A 26,805-nucleotide genomic window follows, 5' to 3' on the forward strand; every position below is an offset into this window, starting at 1 on the left:
TTCCAGCTACTTGGGAAGCTGAGACAGGAGAAACGCTTGAACCGTGGGGGCAGAGGTTGCAGTGAGCCGAGATTGCACCACTGCACTCCAGCCTGGGCGACAGAGTGAGACACTGTCTCAAAAGAATAAATAAATAAATAAAATAAAGTGTACAATTCAATGGTGTTAAGTACATGCACGTTATTGTGCAACCATCACCTCTGTCTAGATCCAGAATATTTTCATCACCCTAAAAGAAGACCTGGTCCCCATCAGCCGCTCACTCCCCATTTCCCTTCCCCCAGACCCTACATCCACTAATCTGCCTCCTGTCTCTATGGATTTGCCTGATCTGAGCCTTTCTTTTCTTTTCTTTCCTTTTCCTTTTCTTTTTTTTTTTTTTAGACAGAGTCTTGTCGCTCAGGCTGGAGTGCAGTAGTGCAAACACGCCTCACGGCAGCCTCGGCCTCCTAGGCTCAAGAGATCTTCCTGCCTCAGCCTCCCGTGTAGCTGGGACTACAGGAACATACCACCATGACTGGATAATTGTTTTTTTGTTTTGCTTTTTGTTTGTTTGTTTTTTTATAGAGACAAAAGGGTCTCGCTTTGTTGCCCAGGCTAGACTTGAACTCCTGGCCTCAAGGGAGCCTCTCACCATGGCCTCCCAAAGTGCTGGGATTACAGGTGTGAGCCACCACACCCAATGTGACCTGGACATTTCTGTAAATGGAGCCATACACTATTTGGCCTTTTGTGTCTGTCTGCTTTCACTGAGCATCATGTTTTCAAGGTTCATCCATATTGTAGCACTGATCAGTGTTTCATTCCTTTTTATGGCTAACATTCCATTGTATGGATCTAGGCGTTTATTTATTTATTTATTTACTTATTTATTTATTTATTTTAGAGATGGGGTATTGCTTCGTCACCCAGGCTGGAGTGCAGTGGCGCAAGCACAGCTCATTGCAGCCTCGACCTCCTGGGCTCAGGGGATCCTCCTGCTTTGAGCCCCCAAGTAGCTGGGACTACAGGTGCAGGTCACCCTGTTCAGCTAATTTTTGTATTTTTCTTTTGTAGAGAAGGGTTTTCCCCATGTTGCCCAGGCGGGTCTCAAACTCCTGAGCTCAGGGGATCCACCCACCTTGGCCTCCCAAAGTGCTGGAATTACAGGCGTGAGCCACCACGCCCAGCCTTGGATCTAGGCTTTAAAGATTGGGGTCTCCAGGCTGGGTGCTCATGCCTGTAATCCCAGCATTTTGGGACGCTGAGGCAGGCGGATCATTTGAGGTCAGGAGTTCAAGACCAGCCTGGCTGACATGGTGAAACCACATCTCTACTAAAAATACAAAAATTAGCCGGGCGTGGTGGCAGGTGCCTGTAATCCCAGCTATTTGGGAGGCTGAGGCAGGAGAATTGCTTGAACCTGGGAGGTGGAGGTTGCAGTGAGCTAAGATTGTGCCACTGTACTCCAGCCTGGGTGACAGAGCGAGACTCTGTCTCAGAAAAAAAACAAAACAAAAACAAAACTGGGGTCTCATGTCTCATGACAGGGACAAGCCTATGCCTCTGCATAAAGCAAAATTCTGCCTGTGTCAACAGCAGTACCCAGTCCATAGCCAGAGCACCATAAATGCTGATCGGACAAAGGTGAATGAATGAATGATACAATCTGGCTGGAGTTGCTGGAAACAGCTCGGGGGTGTCACACACCTGATCTCTCACCCTGCATGCCTCTTACCAGCTGTGTAAACAAGGAGTCTCCCCGTCTTGTCCGTGCCTCAATTTCCTCTCTGTAAATGGGGTAAACCAGTAATTGTAGCCAAAACTGCTTTGAACGTGAGCCCTAGAGAATCAGGCAGGGCGAGGTTCGAATCCCAGCTCTGCCTCTGTGCGTGACCTTGGGAAGCGACTTTGCCTCCTTGGGGCTCAGTTTCCCCACCTGTAAAATGGGACCGCCTCATTCTGGGGCGTAATGGGGACGTTTAACGCGGTTCCTGGGGCAAAGAGGATGGGAGGAGAGTCAGTGCCGTCTTCTCCTGGGTGCGGTGGGTGTCCAAAAAATGGGCGGGGTGGGGATTTTAGACAGGGGAGCCCCCCTCCCTCGCGCAGCCAGACGCCTCTGGCTGGCGGGGGCGCATGCGCAGAGCGGCATCGCGGCCCCTTTATAAGCACTGAGGCGGCGCTGGGGCGAGCGGAGCGCAGGGCGCAGGGGCTGGACCCGGCGCGGAGCTAGCTGAGCCGCAGCGCAGCGTCCTTTGTGCCGCGCGACCGCCCCGGGATGCGTCCGAGCTAGGAGCCAGGTGGGGGGTCCGTGAGGGGACCGTGTTGGCGGGGAGAAGACTTTGGGATTAGAGACAGAGCTCGGGATTAGGGAGAGGACACGAGACCAGGGAGAAGCCCCCAGAATGGGGAGGGGGCTGAAGCGGGGGAGGGGAGCCCCGGGTTGAGGAGGGAGCGTAAACTGGGAGGGGGCTTGGGAATGTCAGGTGGACACACATTTGGGGAGGAAGGTTGTCCGTGGAATGCGGAGACAACCCCCCGGTGGGGAGGGGGCCGGGCTGGGGGTGGGTCTCAGGGTTGGGGAGGGAGCAATGGGAAACAGGGTTAGGGGAGGGGCCCCCCGAGTTTGGAGAGAAGAAGAGGACACCCAGATGCCGAATGGGGGGACTCTGGAACAGGGCACCCCCGTATCTCAGCCGAGACACCCCAGGATTTTAAGTGGGGATTCCCAATTTGCGGATGAATGGAGGATTCCGGGCCGGACTGCAGTGGGGAGGGGGCCCCCCAGATCACCCTGTGCCCAGTGGAAAGGTATCTGCGCTGAGAGGAACGGCCATGGGGAAGGGGCGCCCTGCCGTCTCCCTGTCCTTTTGGGTCAGGTCCGTTCTGACTCAGGGAGGAGGTCTTGGGGGGCCCCATCCCAACGTGGTTCCCCGTTATTCCCTTAGACCTTGGGTTGAGGTGTTGTCCCTTATCCCAGGGAACACACTGGGTGTCCCAGGTGAATGTTGGGTGGGGGTCCCCTAGACCGCCCAGCTATGGATCCCCAGGACCTGTGAGGGATACCAGCTCAGAGCGGGGGCTGTCCCCCAGCACCTTCACAGCCTCCCACGTCTTTACAGCATGACACAGACCCCTACCCCCATCCCCTTTAGTTCCACCTGTCCATATGGACACGTGTGGAAGCCCTGGCTTGGTTTGGGGGCACAGACGCTGGGAAGTAAGGGGCTGGGACCCCAGGCCCTGTCTGGGCAGGAGCGACCCCCATCCCTACGCGCGGGGCTTTGTTCCTCTCAGGCAGCATCAATGAGAAACAGCCAGGCCAGGGAGAGGGTTGGCTCTGGGCCCCAGCGGGGGACGTGGGGGCGGGGCGGGCAGGGAGGGGTGGGTGCACTGTGGGACCCCACTGGGGGACTATGGTTGATGGACATTCTGAAATCAAAGTTCCCCCTCAAGGATATGGGGGTTTTGTGTGTGTGTCCGCCCTGGACAGGCGGGGAGGGGGAGTATGCCCAGGGGTTCTAGGGTCCCCTGTGAATCTGATGTGACTGTGGTTGTGTCTTTGTCAGAAAACTTGTGCTGAGGGCCACATCACCATGTGGCAAAATGATGAGTGCCCATCGGTCACTGAGGCCACATTTATCCATCTCAGTTTGTGCCAGGGGCTGGCATCGCCGTGTGAGTGAGTGAGGAGCTATGTCTGAGGCTGTTCCGTTCATCAAGGGGTTTATGTGGGGGGGCCCGAGACTGTGGGTGTGTGTCTTTGTGCAGAAGACATGCCGCCTGTCTTGTAAGTGCCCATATTGTCTCTCTTTGTTAATGTCACTGTGAATCTGTGTGAGTGTGTGTTTCCCCCCGGGTCTGTGTCTGGGGTGTGTGGCTGTGTGTGTCCCGCTTGTGTATCTGGAGGGGCCAAGGGTTCTTTCCATGCGATTGGCAGTGTGCACCCTGGGCATGGGGGTGTGGAATGCGGTCTGTGTTCAGAGTTGGGGCACTAACAGGGAAAGCTTGAGCACGGGTTGAAGTCCCCAAGGGGCAGCCTGGGGTGATGACTGAGCCGATCTCTCTTTCTCCTCCACGGAGTTCCACATTCACACCCATGCACACTAATACACCCTGACTCTCAGGTCAGAAACACACACATATGCGCACAGCCCCCTGCCGAGGGACACTCAGACCCACACACAACCACAGATCACACTAGGTCCCATGTGCTCCACCCGGTGCACGGAGCTGCTGCAGGCCCTCACACACAACATGCACACACCACATGGCACAACCGCCTGCACACCCTTGTCAGGACACAACACCCCGGACACACACCCCGTCACGCTCACAAATGCCCATTGGCAAACTCACCCTCATTCAGTGCTAACCGAGACTTGGGATGGGGGTGAAGTGAAGGAGGGGACACACACATACACACACTCACACACACACTCACACACACACACACACATTCACATGGATCTGAGCTGCCCCTCCTCCAGCACCCCGCAGGCCCCTGCTTGCATATGCATGAGGCTCGTACATTATTCATGAGGGCACGGGCCCCAGACAGCTGTGTAAATGCTCATCTCTGGCCGCCCTGGGGAGGAGGTATTTTAAGAGAAGGGTGTGGGTGTGTGAGGGTGCGAGTGGAAGGGAGTGGGAGGGTGTGTGTGGGGAGTGTGCACCTGAAACTGTGTCTGTCACCATGTTGGGCAACCTCAGTATATTTTTAGTGTATACATGAGGCTTTGTGTCTAAAGAGCTGTTTTTAAATTTAACATTTCTAGGACTTTGCAAGTCTTAGGTCATTTCGTCCTCACAGTAGCTGTAGGCGGTACTTGCTGGATAATCTCCATTTTACAGGTGGGGAAACTGAGGCACAGAGAGATGGAAGCAGCTAGTCCTGGATTAGAAGCAGGGCTATCTGGATGTAGTCTGACCTCTTAATGGGGGGTGTGTGTGTGTGCGCGCGCGTGTACGCGTGTACGTGTATGTGTGTGACAGAGAGAGACAGAGAGAAAGAGAGAATTCTCTGGCCTTGTCCATTCCTAAGGCCCTGCTGGGGGCAGGTGCAACCTGGAGTCCTGTCTCTCTCTAATACCTGGCCAGGCCTAGAACAGCCGTGAGGGGACCGCACACTTGCTTGGAGTTCCAAGGGGAAGAAATGAGAACAGCCTGAGATGAAGGCAGAGGTTACTGAGGTTTACAAGTTGGTAGTTGGGAGCACCGGTCCAGGGTCTGGCCTTGACCTCTACCCTGCTGTGCAGCCTGAGGCAAACCTCTAGCCATCTCTGGTCCCCGAGGCATCCTGTTGGCAGGCGGGAGGCAGGGGTGGACCAGGTGGGCTTTGCCGCCGCGTTGCCGCCTCACAGTTCAGCACCACGGACAGGTCCCAGGCCGGCCTCCCATCCGAGAACTCTGGCAGCTGGGAAGGAGAACTGGGGAAGGGGACAGCTGTCCCCTACAACCTCCCCTTCTGGACTCTGTTCACACCCCTTCCTCAAGGATAATTTCTTATAGGGGCAGGGAGCAAGGGTTGGGTTTGCAAATGATGTTCTAATTTTCCATCTGCGCCCACCTCCTGAGCCTGGTGAGGGGGATTGGCAGGGGTGGGAGGTTTCGGGGAGGGACCACCTCCCCAGGATTCCTAGTCTCTGGGAGAATGTGAAGTCAGGAAATGTACTGCTGTGTCCCAACGACTGGCTTTGCTCACAGTAGGCACTTAATAATTGTCCACTTTATCCCTATGGGTCCTAGCCCCTATAGGGAACTGGACCCACAATTGAAGTTTGTCTGTGGGCCTAAGAAGCATCTTTGTTGGGCTGTGTGAAGTCAGGAGGAGGATGGGTGGGCAGGGGTGAGCCCCTTCCTCCAGCTAGGAGTTGGCGGCTCCTCCAAAATCCCAGAAACCAAGAATAGAATCTTGGTGACAACCAAATCCTGGAATTGAAGCTGCGAATCGTGTCAGCCAGCAAACCCAGATTAAAGGATGGCTTAGAGGCCAGCCTGCTGCCTGGACTGGGGATGCTGGGAGGACTGGGATGGACTGCTGCCCTCTAGGAGACACTAGTCTGATGGAGGAGGCTGACTTGAAAAATGATATTTCAGTCTTGGCTGTGTTAAGGTCAGTAATAATAATAGCAGCAACTAAAATGTACCCCTTACTGCATGAGGTAGTTCTAAGCATTTTATATATATTGACTCATCCGTTCCTTTCAACCACCTGATGTTATCCCCATCTGATCCACAGAGAAAGTAAGGCACAGAGAAGGTAAGCAACTTGTCCAAGATCACACACAAGGAACAGTGAGTCAATTCCAGATTTGATTCACGATAGTACCCAGGCTTCTGACCACAGACTTCATTGCTTACATTGTTTTTTGTTGTTTTGTTTTATTTTCAGACAGTCTTGTGCTGTCACCCAGGCTGGAGCGTGGTGGTGCGATCATAGCTCCCTGCAGCCTTGAACTCCTGGGCTCAAGCAATCCTCCCACCTCAGCCTCCTGAGTAGCTGGGACCAAAAGTGTGCACCACCAGACCCAGCTAATTTTTTAATAGAGATGAGATCTCACTATGTTGCCTAGGCTGGTCTCAAGCTCCTGGCCTCAAGCAATCCTCCTGCCTCAACCTCCCAAAGTGCTGGGACTATAGGCGTGAGCCACCGCGTCTGAGGTCAAGTGGCCCTGGGTTCGAATTCTGGCTCAGCCCTTTGCCGGCTCCTTCTGTGACCTAGAATAACACACTGGTCTCTCTGAGCCCTGGTTTCCTGATCTGTAGAGTGGGGGAGTTTGGTCCTGCCATGCTGAATATCTGGGAGGGTTGGGTTATGGCTCACTCCTCCCTCCCTTTCCATTTTGTTCCAGATCCAGGATGGGGGCCACGTTTGTCTGGGCCTTGGGCCTTTTGATGCCGCAGATGCTGCTCTTTGTGGCTGGGGAACAGGGTGAGTTGGTTTGTGGGGAGGGAGAGATTGGGGTCTGGGGGATGGACAATATGGGGCAGCTTTTGAGTTCCAGAGCCTTCCCCTGCTGGTCTCCTGGCATGGGATAGAGAATAAGATGAGAATAGATTTTAAAAGGTCTTTGAACAGTCAAAAGCGAACAAGATACCTAAGAGGTTATTTTTAGTCATTGTCAGCAGAAGCTGGAGATTCCCGCCTCTCATCGTTTTGCTCAGATGAACTGGAGAGAGAGAAAGAAAGAAATGAGAATAGTGCAGAGATTGATTCGTGATGTCTGCCAAGGGTGGAGCAATGGAAATAAAGGTCTGGGTGCCTCTGCTGGTGGTCAAGAGCCCAGATTTTAGAAATCCCTCACATATTTGGTCTGTGACCTTAGGCAAGCATAATGATCTCTCTGAACTTCAGTTTCCTCAACTTTCCCCAAAGAGAATGAGACATTGCTACTCTGCAGATGGTTATGAAAATCAAATGAGCTGATTGCTATAAAGTGCCTGTTATAAAGACAGTACTCCGCAAACACCATTTCCTTTTCATTAGCTGTCTCTCGCTTTACCTTTCGGAAAAACTGGGACTCAGGGAAGGAAAATGCCTCTCCTGGGGCCATACAGTGAGTCAGTGGCACTGGAGTAAAATCCTTGTCCTTATAAAAATAAAGTGAGGGGCAAGGCACAGTGGTTGATGCCTATAATTCTAGCACTTTGGGAGGCAGAGGCAGGCAGATCACTTGAGGTCAGGAGTTCCAGGCTAGCCTGCCCAACATGGTGAAATTCCATCTCTACAGAAAATACAAAAATCAGCAAGGTGTGGTGGCACATGCCTGTAATCCCATCTACTCGGGAGGCTGAGGCATGAGAATCGCTTGAACCTAGGAGGCGAAGGTTGCAGTGAGCCGAGCTCATGCCACTGCACTCCAGACTGGGTGACAGAGTCAGACTCAAAAAAATAATAATAAGGCTCGGTGTGGTGGCTCACGCCTATAATCTCAGAACTGTGGGAGGCCAAGGTAGGCGGATCAGTTGAAGTCAGGAATTGGAGACCAGCCTGGCCAACATGGTGAAACTCGTCTACTAAAAATGCAAAAATTAGCCAGGCATTGTGGCACGCACCTGTAATCCCACCTACTTGGGAGGCTGAGGTGTTGATTGAACTCAGGAGGCAGAGGTTGCAGTGAGCTGAGATCATGCCACTGCACTCCAGCCTGGGAGACAGAGCGAGACTCCATCTCAAAAGTATAAATAAATAAAATAATAATAATAATAATAAGGGGCTGGGCACAGTGGCTCATACCTATAATCCCAGCACTTTTGGGAGGCTGAGATGGGAGGACTGCTTGAACCTAGGAGCTTGAAGCTGTAATGAATTGTGATCATGTCACTGCATTCCAGCCTGGGCGATAGAGACTCCATCTCTAAAAATAATTTTTTTTTTTTTTTTTGAGACGGAGTTTTGCTCTTGTTGCCCAGGCTGGAGTGCAATGGCGCGATCTTGGCTCACTGCAACCTCCGCCTCCCAGGTTCAAGCAATTCTCCTGCTTCAGCCTCCCGAGTAGCTGGGATTACAGGCATGAGCCACCACACCCAGCTAATTTTGTATTTTTAGTAAAGACAGGGTTTTCTCCATGTTGGTCAGGCTGGTTTCAAACTCCAAACCTCAGGTGATCTGCCCGCCTTGGTCTCCCAAAGTGCTGGGATTATAGGCATGAGCCATCGTGTCCAGTCACTGCTTGGATTCTGAGGTCAAGTGGCCCTAGGTTTGAATTCTGGTTCAGCCCTTTTTAAAAAAAAATTTAAAAGAGGGAAATAGCAGTTCCTGCTTGGTTCTTGCCTCTGAGTCACGCCCTCTCTCCACCTTCTCCAACCCAGGCACACAGGATATCGCCGATGCCAGTGAAAGGGGGCTCCACATGCAGAAGCTGGGGTCTGGGTCCGTGCGGGCTGCGCTGGCGGAGCTGGTGGCCCTGCCCTGTCTCTTTACCCTGCAGCCACGGCCAAGCGCAGCCCGAGATGCCCCTCGGATAAAGTGGACCAAGGTGCGGACTGCATCGGGCCAGCGACAGGATTTGCCCATCCTGGTGGCCAAGGACAACGTCGTGAGGGTGGCCAAAAGCTGGCAGGGACGAGTGTCACTACCTGCCTACCCCCGGCGCCGAGTCAACGCCACGCTACTTCTGGGGCCGCTGAGGGCCAGTGATTCTGGGCTGTACCGCTGCCAGGTGGTGAGGGGCATCGAGGATGAGCAAGACCTGGTGCCCTTGGAGGTGACAGGTCAGCTGGGGGCAAAGGAGGGGCTGGGGAGCTGGGAGAGGGAGGGATGAACCTGGTGCCTACCCACCAAATGTCACCTTAGAAATCGCTCCCTGAGACCTGGCGTGGTGTCTCACACCTGTAATCCCAGCACTTTGGGAGGCCAAGGTGAGTGGATCACTTGAGCACAGGAGTTTGAGACCAGCCTGGGTAACATGGTGAAACCTTGTCTCCACAGAAAATACAAAAATTAGCCGGGCATTGGTGGCACATGCCTGTAGTCCAGCTACTCGGGAGGCTGAGGTGGGAGGATTGTTTGAGCCCGGGAGGTTGAGGCTACTCCACTCTAGCCTGGATGACAGAGGGAGACTCTGTCTCAAAAAAAAAAAAAAAAAAAAGAAAAAAAAAAAAAAGGAAAGAAAGAAATCACCCTTTGAACAGGGATTCCCCTTCAATTCTTCTGATAAAGTCATAAAGTCTTTATGGTGCCTGTAATCCCAGCACTTTGGGAGGCCGAGGCGCATAGATCAGTTGAGGTCATGAGTTTGAGACCTGCCTGGCCAACATGGTGAAACCCCGTCTTTAAAAAAAAAAAAAAAAATTAGCCAGGCATGGTGATGCATGCCTGTGATCCCAGCTACTTGGGAGGCTGAGGCAGGAGAACTGCTTGAACCCAGGAGGCGGAGGTTGCAGTGAGCTGAGATCGAGCCACTGCACTCCAGCCTGGGCAACACAGTGAGACTGCCTCAAAAGAAAAAAAAAAAAACGAAGTCTTTGTGGGTATGGGTACTATCTTTAACACCTCTTTTTTTTTTTTTTTTTTTTTTTTTGAGACGGAGTCTCACTCTGTCCCCCTGGCTGGAGTGCAGTGGCCGGATCTCAGCTCACTGCAAGCTCCGCCTCCCGGGTTCAGGCCATTCTCCTGCCTCAGCCTCCCGAGTAGCTGGGACTACAGGCGCCCGCCACCTCGCCCGGCTAGTTTTTTTGTATTTTTTAGTAGAGACGGGGTTTCACTGTGTTAGCCAGGATGGTCTCGATCTCCTGACCTCGTGATCCACCCGTCTCGGCCTCCCAAAGTGCTGGGATTACAGGCTTGAGCCACCGCGCCCGGCCAACACCTCTCTTTTTTAGCTATGAGGGAGAAGTCTCCAGCTCAGACTTCTGGGGGCCACATTATCTAGGCAGGATTTTTTTTTGTTTCGTTTTGAGATGGAGTCTTGCTCTTGTTGCCCAGGCTGGAGTCCAGTGGTGCTATCTAAGCTCACTGCATCCTCCGTCTGGGCAGGATTTTGCTTGGAGTCAATTTTATGGTTATCTGATTTTATGTAAGACAAAGGATACTGGCTTTCTATTTAAAATAGAAATAAAAAATTCCTTGTAAAATAAACAAGTTTTTTTCTAAGTGAGGCAATTTTTAAAAAGTAAGTTAATTAAAAATGTATATTAAATATTAAGCAAGAACAGTTCTCAAATACCTATTTAACCAATTCCTTTATTAAATTCTTGTTGAGCTGCGTGTGGTAGTGCACACCTGTAATTTCAGCACTTTGGGAGGCTGAGGAGGAAGGCTCGCTTGAGCCCAGGAATTCAAGACCAGCCTGGGCAACATAGCAAGACCCTGTCTCTATTAAAAACAAAACAAAACAAAAAAACAGGGATGGGGGCCCAGTGGCTCATGCCTGTAATCCCAGCACTTTGGGAGACCAAGGCAGGAGGATCACTTAAGCTCAGGAGTTCGAGACCAGCCTGGGCAACATAGTGAGACCTTGTCCCTACAAAATTCCAAATTCCAAAACATTAGCCAGGCATGGTGGTATGTGCCTGTAGTCTTAGCTACTCAGGAGGCTGAGGTGGGAGGATTGCTTGAGTCCCGAGAGATCAAGGCTGCAGCGAGCCCTGATCATGCCACTGCACTCCAGTCTGGGAAACAGAGCAAGACCCTGTCTCAAAAATAATAATAATATGGCTGGGCGCAGTGGCTCAAGCCTGTAATCCCAGCATTTTGGGAAGTCGAGGCGGGTGGATCATGAAGTCAGGAGTTCAAGACCAGCCTGGCCAAGATGGTGAAACTCCTTCTCTACTGAAAATACAAAAATTAGCCAGGCATGGTGGCACATGCCTGTAACCCCAGCTACTCGGGAGGTGAGGCGGGAGAATTGCTTGAACCCAGGAGGTGGAGGTTGCAGTGAGCCGAGATCGTGCCATTGCACTCCAGTCTGGGCAACAAGAGTGAAACTCCGTCTTAAAAATAATAGTAATAATAATAACAACTAAATAAGCCAGATGTGGTGGCTCATACCTCTAATCTCAGCATTTTGAAAGACTAAGGCAGGAGGATTGCTTGAGCCCAGGAGTTCAAGACCAGCCTGAGCAAGATGGTGAGACCCCATCTCTACAAAAAAAATTTTTTTTAATTAGCAGGGCATGGGCCGGGCGCGGTGGCTCAAGCCTGTAATCCCAGCACTTTGGGAGGCCGAGACGGGTGGATCACGAGGTCAGGAGATCGAGACCATCCTGGATAACACGGTGAAACCCCGTCTCTACTAAGAAATACAAAAAACTAGCCGGGCGAGGTGGCGGGCGCCTGTAGTCCCAGCTACTCGGGAGGCTGAGGCCGGAGAATGGCGTGAACCCGGGAGGCGGAGCTTGCAGTGAGCTGAGATCCGGCCACTGCACTCCAGCCTGGGCTACAGAGCGAGACTCCGTCTCAAAAAAAAAAAAAAAAAAAAATTAGCAGGGCATGGCTGGATCACGCCTATAATCCCAGCACTTTGGGAGGCTGAGGGGGGTGGATCACGAGGTCAGGAGATCAAGACCATCCTGGCTAACACAGTGAAACCCCATCTCTACTAAAAAATACAAAAAAATTAGCCCGGCGTGGTGGCGGGCGCCTGTAGTCCCAGCTACTCAGGGGGCTGAGGCAGGAGAATGGTGTGAACCTGGGAGACGGACTTTGCAGTGCGCCGAGATTGCGCCACTGCACTCCAGCCTGGGTGACAGAGCGAGACTCCATCTCAAAAAAAAAAAAAAAAAAAATAGCAGGTCATGTTAGTGTGCACCTGTAGTCCCAGCTCATCAGGAGGCTGAGGTGGGAGGATCGCTTGAGCCTGGAAGGTTGGAGGCTGCAGTGAGCGAGATCACACCACTGCACTTCATTCAGCCTGGGTGACAGAGGGAGACCCTGACTCAAATAAATAAATAAATAGTCAAAAACTAAAAATAAAGAGCAGGGTTTGGCACACAGTAGATGCTCAATAAATGACTCAGTGAATGGATTGTTGCACGGCAAACATCCTGTGGACTCCTGCTGGAAAATCTGTTTCCCTTAACTTACATTGACCTTGGGCAAGTCCCTGATTCCTGTCTTGGGTCTTAACCTGCATACCCCCAAACGGTGAACTGGGGACACAGTGTCTCACCATATAGTTTATGGGGTCAACAAATCATCCCCTTTCAAAGGTCTTATTTCTGAAAATTGATAAAAGCTAACAACAACAACAACAACAAACTGATTGGGGGTGAGGCAAGTGAATTCCACATCTAGGTGACTTCAATTTCATTCATTCAGCCAAACTCTTTTTGTTGTTGTTTGAGACAGATTCTCACTCTTTCACCCAGGCTGGAGTTCAGTGATACGATCTTGGCTCACTGCAACCTCTGCCTCGTGGGTTCAAGTGATTCTCCTGCTTCAGCCTCTGGAGTAGCTGGGATTACAGGTGCACACAACCACACCTGGCTAATTTTTGTATTTTTAGTAGAGACAGGGTTTCACCATGTTGGCCAGGCTGGTCTCCAACTCCTAGCCTCAAGTGATCTGCCAGCCTCGGTCTTCCAAAGTGCTGGGATTACAGGCATGAGCTGCTGTGCCCAGACATTCAGCCAAACATTTATTGAGCACCTATTCTGTACTGGTCCAATGCTGAGGACACAAGGGCTCTCAGTAGGATAAGACAGAACAAGGTGTTTCATTTCTTTGTCTTGTTCAGCCATTTCTTTCATCCCTAAATCAGAATTTGAATCACAGTGAGCCTGTTACTGGTGCTTCATATCCTGGCTTACATGTCACCTCCTCCAAGAAGCCTTCCAGGACCACATTTCCAGGCCAGGCAAGAACCACATTTGATCTTCCATTGCTGCCTACACTTCCCTATCAGCACATGCACTTAATTCCTAAAAGGCAGAATCTCTCTGTCAGCCTTCTCCACACCTCCTGCCACCTCCAGGGCCTAACCCTGGGCATGAAGAGTGCTATCTTTGGAGTCAGATCTCTCTGAATTTGAATTCTGGTTCTGCTTCTTATTTGCTGCGTGGCCCTGGACCTGTCCCTCAACCTTTCTGACCCTTAGTTTCCTCCTCTGGAAGCAATCAGATTTGTTGTAAGAGTTCAATAAGATAATGCTTACAAATGCTTTTCTTTTTAAAAATGTTTTATTTATTTATTTATTTGAGATGAAGTCTTGTTCTGTCTCCCAGGCTGGAGTGCAGTGGCTCAATCCCGGCTCACTGCAACGTCCGCCTCCTGGGTTCAAGCGATTCTCCTGCCTCAGCCTCCTGAGTAGCTGGGATTACAGGCGTGTGCCACCACGCCCAGCTATTTTTTGTATTTTCAGTAGAGACAGGGTTTCACCATGTTAGCCAGGCTAGTCTCGAACTCCTGACCTGAAGTGATCTGCCCACCTTGGCCTCCCAAAGTGCTGGGATTACAGAAGTGAGCCACCACACCCGGCTGTAAATGCTTTTCACATTGTAAATATTTGCTAACTTGTAACCCTTTATGGCCATTGTTATCAGTTTCCTCATCTGTAAAATGGGGGCATATGGATCTTGCTTCCCACCCTCGACCCACACTGTATGTGGGTCTATTATTATCAGACAGGAGTGGGGAGTCATTCTGCAAGAGGTAGGTCTGTTCTTGAAGATTCCAGCATAAGTCGACTGCCCCCCCATCCTGGATGTTCCCCCACAGGTGTTGTGTTCCACTACCGGGCAGCCCAGGACCGCTATGCACTGACCTTCGCTGAGGCCCAGGAGGCCTGCCATCTCAGCTCAGCCATCATTGCAGCCCCTCGGCATCTACAGGCTGCCTTCGAGGATGGCTTTGACAACTGTGATGCTGGCTGGCTCTCTGACCGCACTGTTCGGTGAGGGGGATACACAGGGCAGGGAGATGAAGACTAGCCCATGGGGAAGGAGGTTCCTTGGGGGCTCCAGGAGTACACATCTGAGAGGGACCCTCCCCTTGTGTTGTCAGGTATCCTATCACCCAGTCCCGTCCTGGTTGCTATGGTGACCGTAGCAGCCTTCCAGGGGTTCGGAGCTATGGGAGACGCAACCCACAGGAACTCTACGATGTGTATTGCTTTGCCCGGGAGCTAGGGGGTAAGTCTGGGACTGGCAGGACTCGGCCCCTCCGCCTCTCTTTGAGCCTCTATCGTTCTCCCCAATTCCCATCCTCCCGGGTCTTTATGCAAGTCTCCTGTCTTATACCTCTCTAAACCTGCAACCAAGACATGATCCCACCCATTTTCTGAGCTTTCCATGCTTCCCTGAGTCCCCCTCCCTCCCTTTGCCCCCTTCCTCTCTCTGATCCTCTTTCCCTCTCTGATCTCCTGTCCCCTGCCTGCCTCCCTGTCCCTACCTGCTTCCTCCTCTGTGAGCCCCCTTCACCGAGCCCCTCCCTCTCCTGAAGCCCGACTTGCCCATGTGCCTGAGTTACTCCATTTGTAAAAAGAGACTTAGCTCTGCATGAGAGGTAAGGACAACGATGGTCCCGGAGCTGGACGCAGAGCTGCGGTTGTCACCGTCTCTTTTAAACACCACCCTAACGTCCAGGTCGGGACTATTTGGAGTTGGACCCACTTCCTGGGCTCCAGGGGAGGGTTCCCCAGCCCCCCTGACCTCCACCCGCCCTTCCCGCAGGAGAGGTCTTCTACGTGGGCCCGGCCCGCCGCCTGACACTGGCTGGCGCGCGTGCACAGTGCCGCCGCCAGGGTGCCGCGCTGGCCTCGGTGGGACAGCTGCACCTGGCCTGGCATGAGGGCCTGGACCAGTGCGACCCAGGCTGGCTGGCCGACGGCAGCGTGCGCTACCCGATCCAGACGCCGCGCCGGCGCTGCGGGGGCCCAGCCCCGGGCGTGCGCACCGTCTACCGCTTCGCTAACCGGACTGGCTTTCCTTCGCCCGCCGCGCGCTTCGACGCCTACTGCTTCCGAGGTGCGTGCGTCCCCTGGTGGCCGCTCCCCCAGGGCTTTCACTTTGGCGAAGGCCACGCCCCTGAAAGCCTCGCCAAGCCAAGGCAGAGAGACACGTGGAAGCTCACTTTGTGATAAGCCACGTCCCTGGGTGAGGGCCAAGTCTCTGGGTGAGGGCCACGCCCCCGGGCGAAGGCCACACCCCTTACGACAAATCTTTCCCTAGGAGCCCGGTCCTAGGGAAAGAACAGGGCTCCATGGCCGGGCGCGGTGGCTCAAGCCTGTAATCCCAGCACTTTGGGAGGCCGAGACGGGCGGATCACGAGGTCAGGAGATCGAGACCATCCTGGCTAACACAGTGAAACCCTGTCTCTACTAAAAATACAAAAACTTAGCCGGGCGAGGTGGCAGGCGCCTGTAGTCCCAGCTACTCGGGAGGCTGAGTCAGGAGAATGGCGTAAACCCGGGAGGCGGAGCTTGCAGTGAGCTGAGATCCGGCCACCGCACTCCAGCCTGGGCGGCAGAGCAAGACTCCGTCTCAAAAAAAAAAAAAAAAAAAAAAGAACAGGGCTCCAGAGGAGGCCACTGTGGTGGGGAATCATCTTTGCTGGGTGGGCTGTATCTCCTGAGGTCCGGAGGCCCCATAACCCTGAAAGACAAACCCTTGGGTGGGGCATATTCTACGTAGAGACACGCCCATACACATACACACCCCCGTGGAAGAGATTATGCCTCAATTGGCCACCTCTGGGCTCCACACCGGGGGTGGGAGCAGGGATGACACTTGCCCTTGTTGGGGGACAGTGGGGACAGCTTTGGAAGCTGCAAGCATCACCCCAAAGGAGTCAAGTCCTCTAAGTAAGCTGCCCCAACGGGCATACCATGCCCACTGGGCGCCACTTGTACCAGGAGAGGATCCGTCATCAAAGTTGAGTTGAACCCCTCAACAGGCCGACTCAAGTTCATGAGAGTTGGACGCTGCCTGAGCTTTGCCCATGAGCCAAATTGTTTTGTTTTGTTTTTTTTCCTTTTGAGATGGAGGCTCACTCTGTCACCCAGGCTGGAGTGCAGTGGTGCGATCTCGGCTCACTGCAACCTCCGCCTCCCGTGTTCAAGCGATTCTCCTGCCTCCGCCTCCCGAATAGCTGGGACAGGAATGCGCCACCACGCCAAACTAATTTTTGTATTTTTAGTAGAGACGGGGTTTCACCATGTTGGCCAGGCTGGTCTTGAACTCCTGACCTCAAGTTATCCACCCGCCTTGGCCTCCCAAAGTGCTGGGATTATGGACGTGAGCCACCGCGCCTGGCCCAAATTCTTATAGCCCTCACTGCAGCCAGTTGACTCTGACCCTGACCGTGGCTCAGGTGGTCCCCAGCCTCAACAGTGGAGGTGAAGACTGCACTTCCCTCTCTCAGGCTGGGGAAATCTCAGAAACCACTTAGGAGAGACAGAGGTGCACAGGAGGCTTGTGCTGCAGCATGCCGGAAAGTGGGTAGACTTCAAGCAGAACTTCCCAGGCCACCCCTGGGCCTAACACAATCTCTTCTGCTTACTCCCACAGCTCATCACCCCACATCACAACATGGAGACCTAGAGACCCCATCCTCTGGGGATGAGGGGGAGATTCTGTCAGCAGAGGGGCCCCCAGTTAGAGAACTGGAGCCCACCCTGGAGGAGGAAGAGGTGGTCACCCCTGACTTCCAGGAGCCTCTGGTGTCCAGTGGGGAAGAAGAACCCCTGATCTTGGCGGAGAAGCAGGAATCTCAACAGACACTCAGCCCTACCCCTGGCAACCCCATGCTGGCCTCATGGCCCACTGGGGAAGTGTGGCTAAGCACGGTGGCCCCCAGCCCTAGTGACACGGGGGCAGGCACTACAGCAAGTTCACACACGGAGGTGGCCCCAACTGACCCTACAGCTAGGAGGAGGGGGCGCTTCAAAGGGTTGAATGGGCGCTACTTCCAGCAGCAGGACCCGGAGCCGGGGCTGCAGGAGGGGATGGAGGCCAGCGCCCAGCCCCCAACCTCAGAGGCCGTGGGGAACCAAGTGGAGCCTCCGCTGGCCATGGCAGTCACAGAGATGTGGGGCAGTGGCCACAGCCGGAGCCCCTGGGCTGATCTGACCAATGAGGTGGATATGCCTAGAGCTGGTGAGTTGCTCTGGGGGAGGCGGGACCTACCTGGGGATCTGGAGGTGAGGGTGGAGAAGTAGCCATGGCTACACTCAGGATGAGGGAGGAAGCTGTGAATCCCAGCTGGGTGCTCTGGCCTCAGAAGCCCCCTCTCCATTGGGCCTGGAGTCCCACCAAAGGGGCTGCTGAGAGATCATTGTAATGACTGCCTTGATGTTGTTGCAGGTTCTGCTGGTGGCAAGAGCTCCCCAGAGCCCTGGCTGTGGCCCCCGACCATGGTCCCACCCAGCATCTCAGGCCACAGCAGGGCCCCTGTCCCGGAGTTAGAGAAAGCCGAGGTCCCCAGTGCCAGGCCAGCCACCCCAGACCTGTTTTGGTCCCCCTTGGAGGCCACTGTCTCAGCTCCCAGCCCTGCCCCCTGGGAGGCATCCCCCTTGGCCACCTCCCCAGATCTCCCTATGATGGCCATGCTGCGTGGTCCCAAACAGTGGATGCTACCACACCCTACCTCCGTCTCCACTGAGGCCAGTAGAGTTGAGGGACATGGTGAGGCCACGGCCACGGCTCCACCTTCCCCTGCTGCGGAGACCGAGGTGTATTCCCTGCCTCCCTTTTCGACCCCGACAGGACAGGGTGGAGAGGCCATGCCCACAACACCTGAGTCCCCCAGGGCAGACTTCAGAGAAATTGGGGAGACCGGCCTTGCTCAGGTCCACAAAGCTGAGCACCCCAGCTCCAGCCCATGGCCTTCTGTAAACAGGAATGTGGCTGTAGGTTTTGTCCCCACTGAGACTGCCACGGAGCTAACGGGCCTCAGGGGCATCTCGGGATCTGAGTCTGGGGTCTTCGACACAGCAGAAAGCCCCACTTCTGGCTTGCAGGCCACTGTAGATGAGGTACAGGACCCCTGGCCCTCAGTGTACAGCAAAGGGCCGGGTGCAAGCTCCCCATCTGCCCCCTCGGGAACCCCTGGAGTCTTCTTGGTACCCAAAGTCACCCCGAGTTTGGAGCCTTGGGTTGCTACAGATGAAGGACCCACTGTGAATCCCAAGGATTCCACAGTCACGCCGGCCCCCAGTGATGCTAGTGGAATTTGGGAACCTGGATCCCAGTCGTTTGAAGAAGCTGAAAGCACCACCTTGAGCCCTCAGGTGGCCCTGGATACAAGCGTTGTGACGTCCCTCACGACCGAGCAGGGGGACAAGGTTGGAGTTCCAGCCATGTCTACACTGGCCTCCTCAAGCTCCCAATCCCACCCAGAGCCAGAGGATCAGGTGGAGACCCAGGGAACATCAGGAACTTCAGCGCCTCCTCATCAGAGCAGCCCCCTGGGGAAACCGGCTGTTCCTCCTGGGACACCGACTGCAGCCAGTGTGGGCGAGTCTGCCTTAGTTTCCTCAGGGGAGCCTACGGTACCGTGGGACCCCTCCAGCACCCTGCTGCCTGTCACCCTGGGCATAGAGGACTTCAAACTGGAGGTCCTGGCAGGGAGTCCAGGCGTAGAGAGCTTCTGGGAGGAGGTGGCAAGTGGAGAGGAGCCAGCCCTGTCAGGGACCCCTACGAATGAGGGTGCGGAGGAGGGTGAGTACAGAGTCCCAGGACTCTGAATGGTCAGGGCTTGGGGGGCAGGGGCTGGGGGAGCCCAGAGCAGAGAGGAATGGTTGTCCCTGAGGATCTGGAAGCTTTCTAGTGGGGCATGACGCTGGAGGTAGGAGCTTTTCGGGTGGAGTTGAATTTCAGAAATGACATTCCTGGCAGAGGAACGAGTACTGGCAAAGGCCAGGAGATGAAGTAGCACTTGAACAATTTTGGACACAGAGCATACATCCCAAGGAACAAAATTTGAGAGTGGTGAGTGGCCAGGTGCGGTGCCTCACACCTGTAATCCCAGCACTTTGGGAAGCCGAGATGGGCAGATCACTTGAGGTCAGGAGTTCAAGACCAGCCTGGCCAACATGGCGAAACTCTGTCTCTACTAAAAATATAAAAATTAGCCAGGTGTGTTGGCACACACCTGTAATCCCAGTTACTGGGGAAGCTGAGGCATGAGAATCGCTTGAATCCGGGAGGCGGAGGTTGCGGTGAGCCCAGATCGCACCACTGTACTCCAGCCTGGGTGACAGAGTGAGACTCCATCTCAAACAGAATAAAAACAAAAACAAAATATGGGAGTGGCGAGGCATTGAGTAGAGTCTGATTTAGGGAATGAGTTCAGTTACAAGCCATGTCTACATCTGCTTTGTGCTGGACAGTGGTGTGACGCCCAGGGGCTGGCTTTCCAGGATTCCCCGAGTCTGGGGAAGACAGAGCAGGACACAGACGCCTCCCAGGCGAGGCCAGAGGGAGGAGGCGTGGCAGGGACGGTTTCCTGGACAAATGTGAATGGGAACTGGAATTCAGTGATTTGACTCATGGGGGACCTCAAGCCACAGGGAAAGTGGGTGCTGGGAAGGCACACAAGGGGCAAGGATCACCCCCATTCTACAGATAGCAAACCGAGGCTCAGGGAGGTACAACTCCACTTGGCTAATCAGTGGTCAAACCTCAACTGGAGCCCAAGTCAGCCTGAGTCTTAACTACTCTGTGGCCAGCAGCGTCCAGAGAAATCAGCTGCCCTGTTCTCCCTGGGGCCAGGTCGGCCTCAGCTCAGTCTGCAAATTCCAGCCCTTCTTAGGTCCTGCCAAATGAAGCTGAGTTTTTTGGCCAAATGAAATTTAAAAACAAACAAACGAAAAAGTGGCTGCATGCAATGGCTCATGCCTGTCATCCTAGCCCTTTGGGAGGCTGAGGTGGGAGAATCACTTGAGCTCAAGAGTTTAAGACCAGGCTGGGCAACATAGCAAGACACCATCTCTACTAAAAATAAAAAGAAATTAGCCAAGCTGCAGTGAGCTATGATAGCTCCACCACGAGACCCTGCCTCAAATCAAACTAACAAAACAAAACAAGCAGCTAATTAATAAGTCTTTTTTTCTGAGTTGCACACTTTTTTGTTGTTGTTTGTTTTTTCAGACTGAGTCTCACTCTGTCATCCAGCCTGGAGTGCAGTGGTGTGATCTCGGCGCACTGCAACCTCCACCTCCCAGGTTCAAGTGATTCTCCTGCCTCAGCCTTCTGATTAGATGGTATTACAGGCTCCCACCACCATGCCTGGCTAATTTTTGTATTTTTAATAGAGACGGGAGGTTTCATCATGTTGGCCAGGCTGGTCTCAAACTCCTGACCTCAGGTGATCCACCTACCTCGGCCTCCCAAAGTGCTGGGATTACAGGCGTGAGCCATGGCACCCGGTCGAGTTGCGCACTTTTATTAACACCATTGGCGTTTAACTACCGCAACCCCCTGCCCCTGCCTTTTTTTTTGAAAGGGTCTCACTCTGTCACCTAGGCTTGAGTGCAATGGCAGGATCATGGCTCAGTGCAGCCTTGACCTCCCTAGGCTCAGGTGATCTTCCTGCCTCAGGCTCCCAAGTAGCTGGGACCAGGTGTGCACCACTAGGCCTGGCTAATTTTTGTATTTTTTGTAGAGACAGACTTTTGCCATGTTGCCCAAGTTGGTGCCCCTTTTTTTGAAGGCAAAGTGTCATGATGATGGAAATAGCTGATGCAGGTTTCATCATCCAGCCTGTCACCTCTGGGCTGTGTTGGGGTGGGATCTATTTTATTTTGGTTTTTTTCCTTTTTATTTTTTCCAGACAGGGTCTTGGTCTGTTGCTCAGGCTGGAGTGCAGTGGGGCAACCATAGCTCACTACACCCAGGCTCAAGTGATCCTCCCACATCAGCCTCCACAGTAGCTTGGACTACAGGCATGCAACCACCACACCCAGCTCTGTGTGTGTGTGTGTGTGTGTGTGTGTGTGTGTGTGTGTGTGTGGGGTTGTGTGTGAAGAGGTGGGGTCTCCCTATGTTATCCAGGCTGGTCTCAAACTCCCGGGCTCAAGCGATCCTCTCGCCTTGGCCTCCCAAAGTGTTGGGATTACAGACGTGAGCCATAGCACCTGGCAGATCTTTTTTTCTTAGATGTCCCAGAGGCAGGCCGACCCAGGGGCAGGGCCGCTTGTATCCATAAAGGCTGACATTTATGGGTTACTGCCAGTGTGCTTGGTTTATTCAAAGCACTTTACTGGAGTTATCTTGGTTAATCCTTTTAATGTCCTTATGGGAAAAGCTCCAGTGTGATCCTCACTTTGCAGATAGGGAGACAGACACAGAGAGGTCAAGTACCTTGTGCAGCCATGCAACTAAGGGAGTGTCAAGCCTGGGGTTTGAATCCAGGTCGTCTGAACACAGGGCTTCTTTTGTTTTTTTTGAGATAGTGTCCTGCTCTGTCTCCCAGGCTAGAGTACAGTAGTGATCTCAGGTCACTGCAACCTCCGCCTCCCAGGTTCCACTGATTTTCATGCCTCAACCTCCTGAGTAGCTGGGATGCTGGGATTGTAGGCATGCATCACCATGCCTGTCTAATTTTTCTTTCTTTCTTTCTTTTTTTCTTTGAAACGGAGTCTCGCTGTGTCACCCAGGCTGGAGTGCAGTGGCGTGATCTTGGCTCACTGCAAGCGCCGCTTCCCCGGTTCATGCCATTCTCCTGCCTCAGCTTCCTGAGTAGCTGGGACTACAGGTGCCCACCACCACGCCCAGCTGATTTTCTGTATTTTTATTTTTTGTTATTTTATTTATTTATTTATTTATTTATTTGAGACAGAGTCTTGCTCTGTCACCCAGGCTGGAGTGCAGTGGTGAGATCTCGGCTCACTGCAAGCTCTGCCTCCCGGGTTCACGCCATTCTCCTGCCTCAGCCTCCCGAGTAGCTGGGACTACAGGTGCCAGCCACCGTGCCCGGCTAATTTTTTTTTTTTTTGGTGTTTTTAGTAGAGATGGAGTTTCACCATGGTCTCGATCTCCTGATCTCGTGGTCTGCCCACCTCCGCCTCCCAAAGTGCTGGGATTACAGGCGTGAGCAACCACGCCTGGCCCCCTGGCTAATTTTTGTACTTTTAGTAGAGATGGGGTTTCACCATGTTGACCAGATTGGTCTTGAGCTCCTGACTCAAGTGATCCGCCCGCCTCAGCCTCCTGAAGTGCTGGGATTACAGGCGAGAGCCACCGCACCTGGCTGGAAAACAGGGCTTCTGTCTCAGTCACTAGGTTGTGAAATGCTTAGTTCATTGGCATAAAAAAGTACATGAGGCTGGGCGTGATGGCTCATGCCTGTAATTCCAGCACTTTGGGAGGCTGAGGCGGGAGGATCACTTGAGCCCTCAGCAGAGCTCTGAGTTGGAGACCAGCCTCGGCAACATAGTGAGACCCCGTCTCTACAAAACAAATTTTAAAATTAGCATGGTGCATACCTGTGGTCCCAGCTACTCAGGGGTGCTGAGGTGGGAGAACCGCTTGACCCTGGGAGGTTGTGGCTGCAGTGAGCTATGATCATGCAACTGCACTCCAGCCTGGGGGACACAGCAAGACTCCGTCTCAAAAAAAAAATAGTAATAATCTTAGGGTGGTGGTGAGAGAAGAGAGGGGCTATGTGGGGATCAACCCTGGAAAGACGATCAGAAGGGAAGAAGTTCAATGCCCAAATAAATAGAGAAGGGGCAGTCAGAGAGGTGGGAGGGCGACCACACAGGAACACTAAGTAAATGGGGGTTGGAGCTGCACCTGGGCTGAGGCTGGGTCTGTCTTATACTTTTCTGGATCCTGGGGTCCACAATGAAGCCAGAGGCAGCAGGACGGAGATTGGCGGGCAGTGCTGGGGAGACCCAGGCGCCTACCCACCCGCCGCTTGCAGAAGAAATGCTAATGAAGCCAAAAATAAATGCAGTACCAGCGAGTGACTGAGTCACCGCCAGTCCGTGGGCAGGTGTCAGCAGCGCAGGGCACCTGGCGGGGCTCATGCGTCCCGCCGCCTGGCAGCCCTGTGCGTGTGCACACACGTGCAGGGCCATCGTCCAGCCACAGGCCCTGCCATCCACAAGCCCCTTTGCCATCCATGGGGTCACCCCAGGGACAGGCCTCAGCTACCTCAGGAGGGCTAGCTGCCACCTTCATTCCTTTAGCAAGCAATTACTGAGTGCCTGCTCTGTCCAGGAACCTGTGTTCAAACCAAATCCCCTGTCCTCTGAAAACTGATGTCCTAGAGCAACAGTCTAGAACTTTCCCAGGGATGGAAATGTTCTCTATCGACGCTAACTTGAAAAGTGGCTAGGACAACTGAGGGATGACGTTTTTACTTTTATTTCACTTTAATTGATTTAAGCGTGAATATCTATATGTGGCTGCCATATGGAACACCAGTGCTCTAGGGAGAGATACAGACAAGAAACGATTGTTCTAATAAAAAAAGTAAAGTAGTGTTCGCTTCAGCAGCACATATGCTAAAATTAGAACAATACAGAGAAGATTAGCACAGCCCCTGTGCAAAAAATGAAGCATTTCATTCTTTTTTTTTTTTTTTTTTGAGATGGAGTCTCACTCTGTCACCCAGGCTGGAGTGCAGTGGCGCGATCTCAGCTCACTGCAACCTCCGCCTTCGGCGTTCAAAGGATTCTCCTGCCTCAGCCTCCCAAGTAGCTGGGATTACAGGCTCCTGCCACCACGCCCAGCTAATTTTTTGTATTTTTAGTAGAGATGGGTTTCCCCATATTGGCCAGGCTGGTCTCGAACTCCTGACCTCAGGTGATCCATCTGCCTTGGCCTCTCAAAGTACTAGGATTACAGGCGTGAGCCACGGTGCCTGGCCTCTTTTTTTTTTTTTTTTTTTTTTTTTTTTTTTTTTTTTTGAGACGGAGTCTCGCTCTGTCGCCCAGGCTGGAGTGCAGTGGCGCGATCTCGGCTCACTGCAAGCTCCGCCTCCCGGGTTCACGCCATTCTCCTGCCTCAGCCTCCCGAGTAGCTGGGACTACAGGCGCCCACAACCGCGCCCAGCTAATTTTTTGTATTTTTAGTAGAGACGGGGTTTCACCGTGGTCTCGATCTCCTGACCTTGTGATCCGCCCGCCTCGGCCTCCCAAAGTGCTGGGATTACAGGCGTGAGCCACCGCGCCCGGCCCTTTTTTGTTTTTTAATTTAATTTTTTAAAAATTTAATTCTACTGTGCAGTGGAATGGTCAGATGCTGCCCTGACAGGATCTGTGTTGGCTGGGGCAGGATGAGGATTTTTTTTTTTTTTTCACTATGTCGCCCAGGCTAGAACCTATGTCTACTCCTGTGTCCCAATTTGTGAGAAGCACAGTGATGAACAGGGTGTGCCCAAAGGAGGGGAAGGACACTTAAGTCAGGGAGGACACAGAAGCCTGTGTTCTGGGAGAAACATTCTACGAGGTCCTTCAGGCAGCCCTGGTCTCTGGGAGCCCCATTCCAGTTCAGGCTGAGGAAGGACTTTGCTACAGGCAGGGAAGTCCACAGATGCTTTGGGGCAGTTTCTGGAAGGAGTAAACTCCTCGTAACAGGGGGCATATGAGAGGGAGTTGGTGACCACTGGTTGGGGAAGTTATAAAGAGGACTCCATAGGGAGGGTTTGATTAAAGCAGTTTGGGGGCCTGGAGTCTTGATTCCAGGAAGGCAAAAGATCTGTGGTTTGACTCTTCCCCATACTACCCATCCATCCTGCAGCACACTCAGATCCCTGTGAGAACAACCCTTGTCTTCATGGAGGGACATGTAATGCCAATGGCACCATGTATGGCTGTAGCTGTGATCAGGGCTTCGCCGGAGAGAACTGTGAGATTGGTGAGTACCCCAGACTCAGGATCTGAATCTGAATTTGTTTGACTCCAGAGCCTTGGGTTGTACTCCAGCAACCATGCCCTCAGAATTCAGAGATCACAAAAAGCTGGTTTCAGATGCTCCATTCCCAAACCCCAGTCCTTACATCCAGCTAAATCAGCCCAGTTAGTGGATCCAGAATCAAACAGCTGAGCTTTCATCTCTGGTGTGCTGTCTCCCATTACTACCAGTCAGAGGTGGGAAGGGAAAGACAAAGGAATGATATGTCCGAGACTCCTCCCTGCAAAGGCCCTTTGGGGATCCTGCCCTTTCCTGGGTGGGTGGGAGGTATAAGCACTGCCACCAGAACTGTTGGGTGCTAGCTTCAAAGCCCAACACAAGAAATACTACCAATTATGAAATTACAACAACAAGTATAAGTGACATAATTTCTTGAGCTCTGTGCATCATCTTGACTTCACAACCTTCACAATCACAAGACTGATTACAGAATTATAACAATAAATATAAATGATATAATTTATTGAGCTCTTCTATTGCTTCCCTACTCACAATCACCTTGAGTAGGAGCCCATTATTATTACCATTTTCCAAAAAATAAGCTGAGTTTCAAGGAGGGAAAGTGACTTGCCCAGTACCATACGTGCCTCAAGCACTGTCTACACATGGACCGGTAGAAGAAGAACTCAATGAATATCTAGCTTTACCCACAAACAGCTTTGTGACTCTGTGCAAGTCTTTGCAAATGCCTAAAAGAGACTCCAACTTCAGCTTTCTATGAGCCTGTTTTTGAGAGTATAATCTTCACTTCTCTAGAGTCAGGGAGAATAGTCTGCACATCCTGGCTCTCAGCTGCCCCAATGGCATCTGCTCTCATTAATGCTAATTTATGTTAATTGTATGAGGTTCCACCCCCTTGCCTGCAGAGTCACTGGGCCATCTGTGCAGACTGCGACTGCTGCACTGAGGTCCAGGATGGATGGTAGTACTATGACCCCATCTTCTGCTTAGTTTCCTGCGGAGGCTCAGAGCCAAGGGGAAGCTGACCTCTGACTCAATCTCTTCTCTCTGCCAGACATTGATGACTGCCTCTGCAGCCCCTGTGAGAATGGAGGCACCTGTATCGATGAGGTCAACGGCTTTGTCTGCCTTTGCCTCCCCAGCTATGGGGGCAGCCTTTGCGAGAAAGGTGAGTTTCTGTTGCAACCCCAGAAACAGTTCCAAGAGTGGGGTTGGGTGCCCAGCCACAGGCTTCCCCATATACTCTAGGTCCCTGCCTCCAGTTCCATGGCTGTGAGCCTGACACAAGATAAATTATTTTTTTAGACAAACAGTGCGTAACATAGAATTAACCATTTTATTTTATTTTATTTTTATTATTATTATTATTATTATTTTTTTGAGACGGAGTCTTGCTCTGCCACCCAGGCTGGAGTGCAGTGGCCGGATCTCAGCTCACTGCAAGCTCCGCCTCCTGGGTTCACGCCATTCTCCTGCCTCAGCCTCCCGAGTAGCTGGGACTACAGGCGCCCGCCACCGCGCCCGGCTAGTTTTTTGTATTTTTTTAGTAGAGACGGGGTT

The 26,805-nt window shown here is 52.7% G+C and overlaps 1 protein-coding gene and 1 non-coding gene across 7 annotated transcripts in view; both read left to right on the plus strand.

The window, feature by feature from the left end:
* The first annotated feature begins 2,172 nt into the window (after positions 1-2,172).
* Positions 2,173-26,805, plus strand: part of NCAN (neurocan) — a 41,472-nt gene continuing 16,839 nt past the window's right edge. For 2 of the 6 annotated variants that reach the window (XM_077978498.1, XM_077978499.1), the window contains exons 1-11: positions 2,173-2,279; positions 6,834-6,913; positions 8,794-9,195; positions 14,141-14,315; positions 14,426-14,553; positions 15,094-15,387; positions 16,930-17,517; positions 17,725-18,092; positions 18,651-19,080; positions 25,111-25,227; positions 26,300-26,413. In XM_077978498.1, the coding sequence (XP_077834624.1) occupies positions 6,841-6,913; positions 8,794-9,195; positions 14,141-14,315; positions 14,426-14,553; positions 15,094-15,387; positions 16,930-17,517; positions 17,725-18,092; positions 18,651-19,080; positions 25,111-25,227; positions 26,300-26,413 (2,689 nt within the window). In that variant the 5' untranslated portion in view covers positions 2,173-2,279; positions 6,834-6,840. Of the gene's footprint in view, positions 2,280-6,833; positions 6,914-8,793; positions 9,196-14,140; positions 14,316-14,425; positions 14,554-15,093; positions 15,388-16,929; positions 17,518-17,724; positions 19,081-25,110; positions 25,228-26,299; positions 26,414-26,805 lie in introns of all 6 variants that reach the window. The other 4 variants (XM_015123427.3, XM_002808182.4, XM_077978496.1 and 1 more) reach the window with 2 other exon arrangements.
* On the plus strand, positions 23,850-23,953 carry LOC114674238 (U6 spliceosomal RNA). The gene has a single exon (XR_003725255.1). It is a non-coding gene; the product is annotated as a U6 spliceosomal RNA (small nuclear RNA).

Source organism: Macaca mulatta, chromosome 19, assembly GCF_049350105.2.
Source record: "Macaca mulatta isolate MMU2019108-1 chromosome 19, T2T-MMU8v2.0, whole genome shotgun sequence".
Classification (NCBI taxonomy): domain Eukaryota; kingdom Metazoa; phylum Chordata; class Mammalia; order Primates; family Cercopithecidae; genus Macaca; species Macaca mulatta.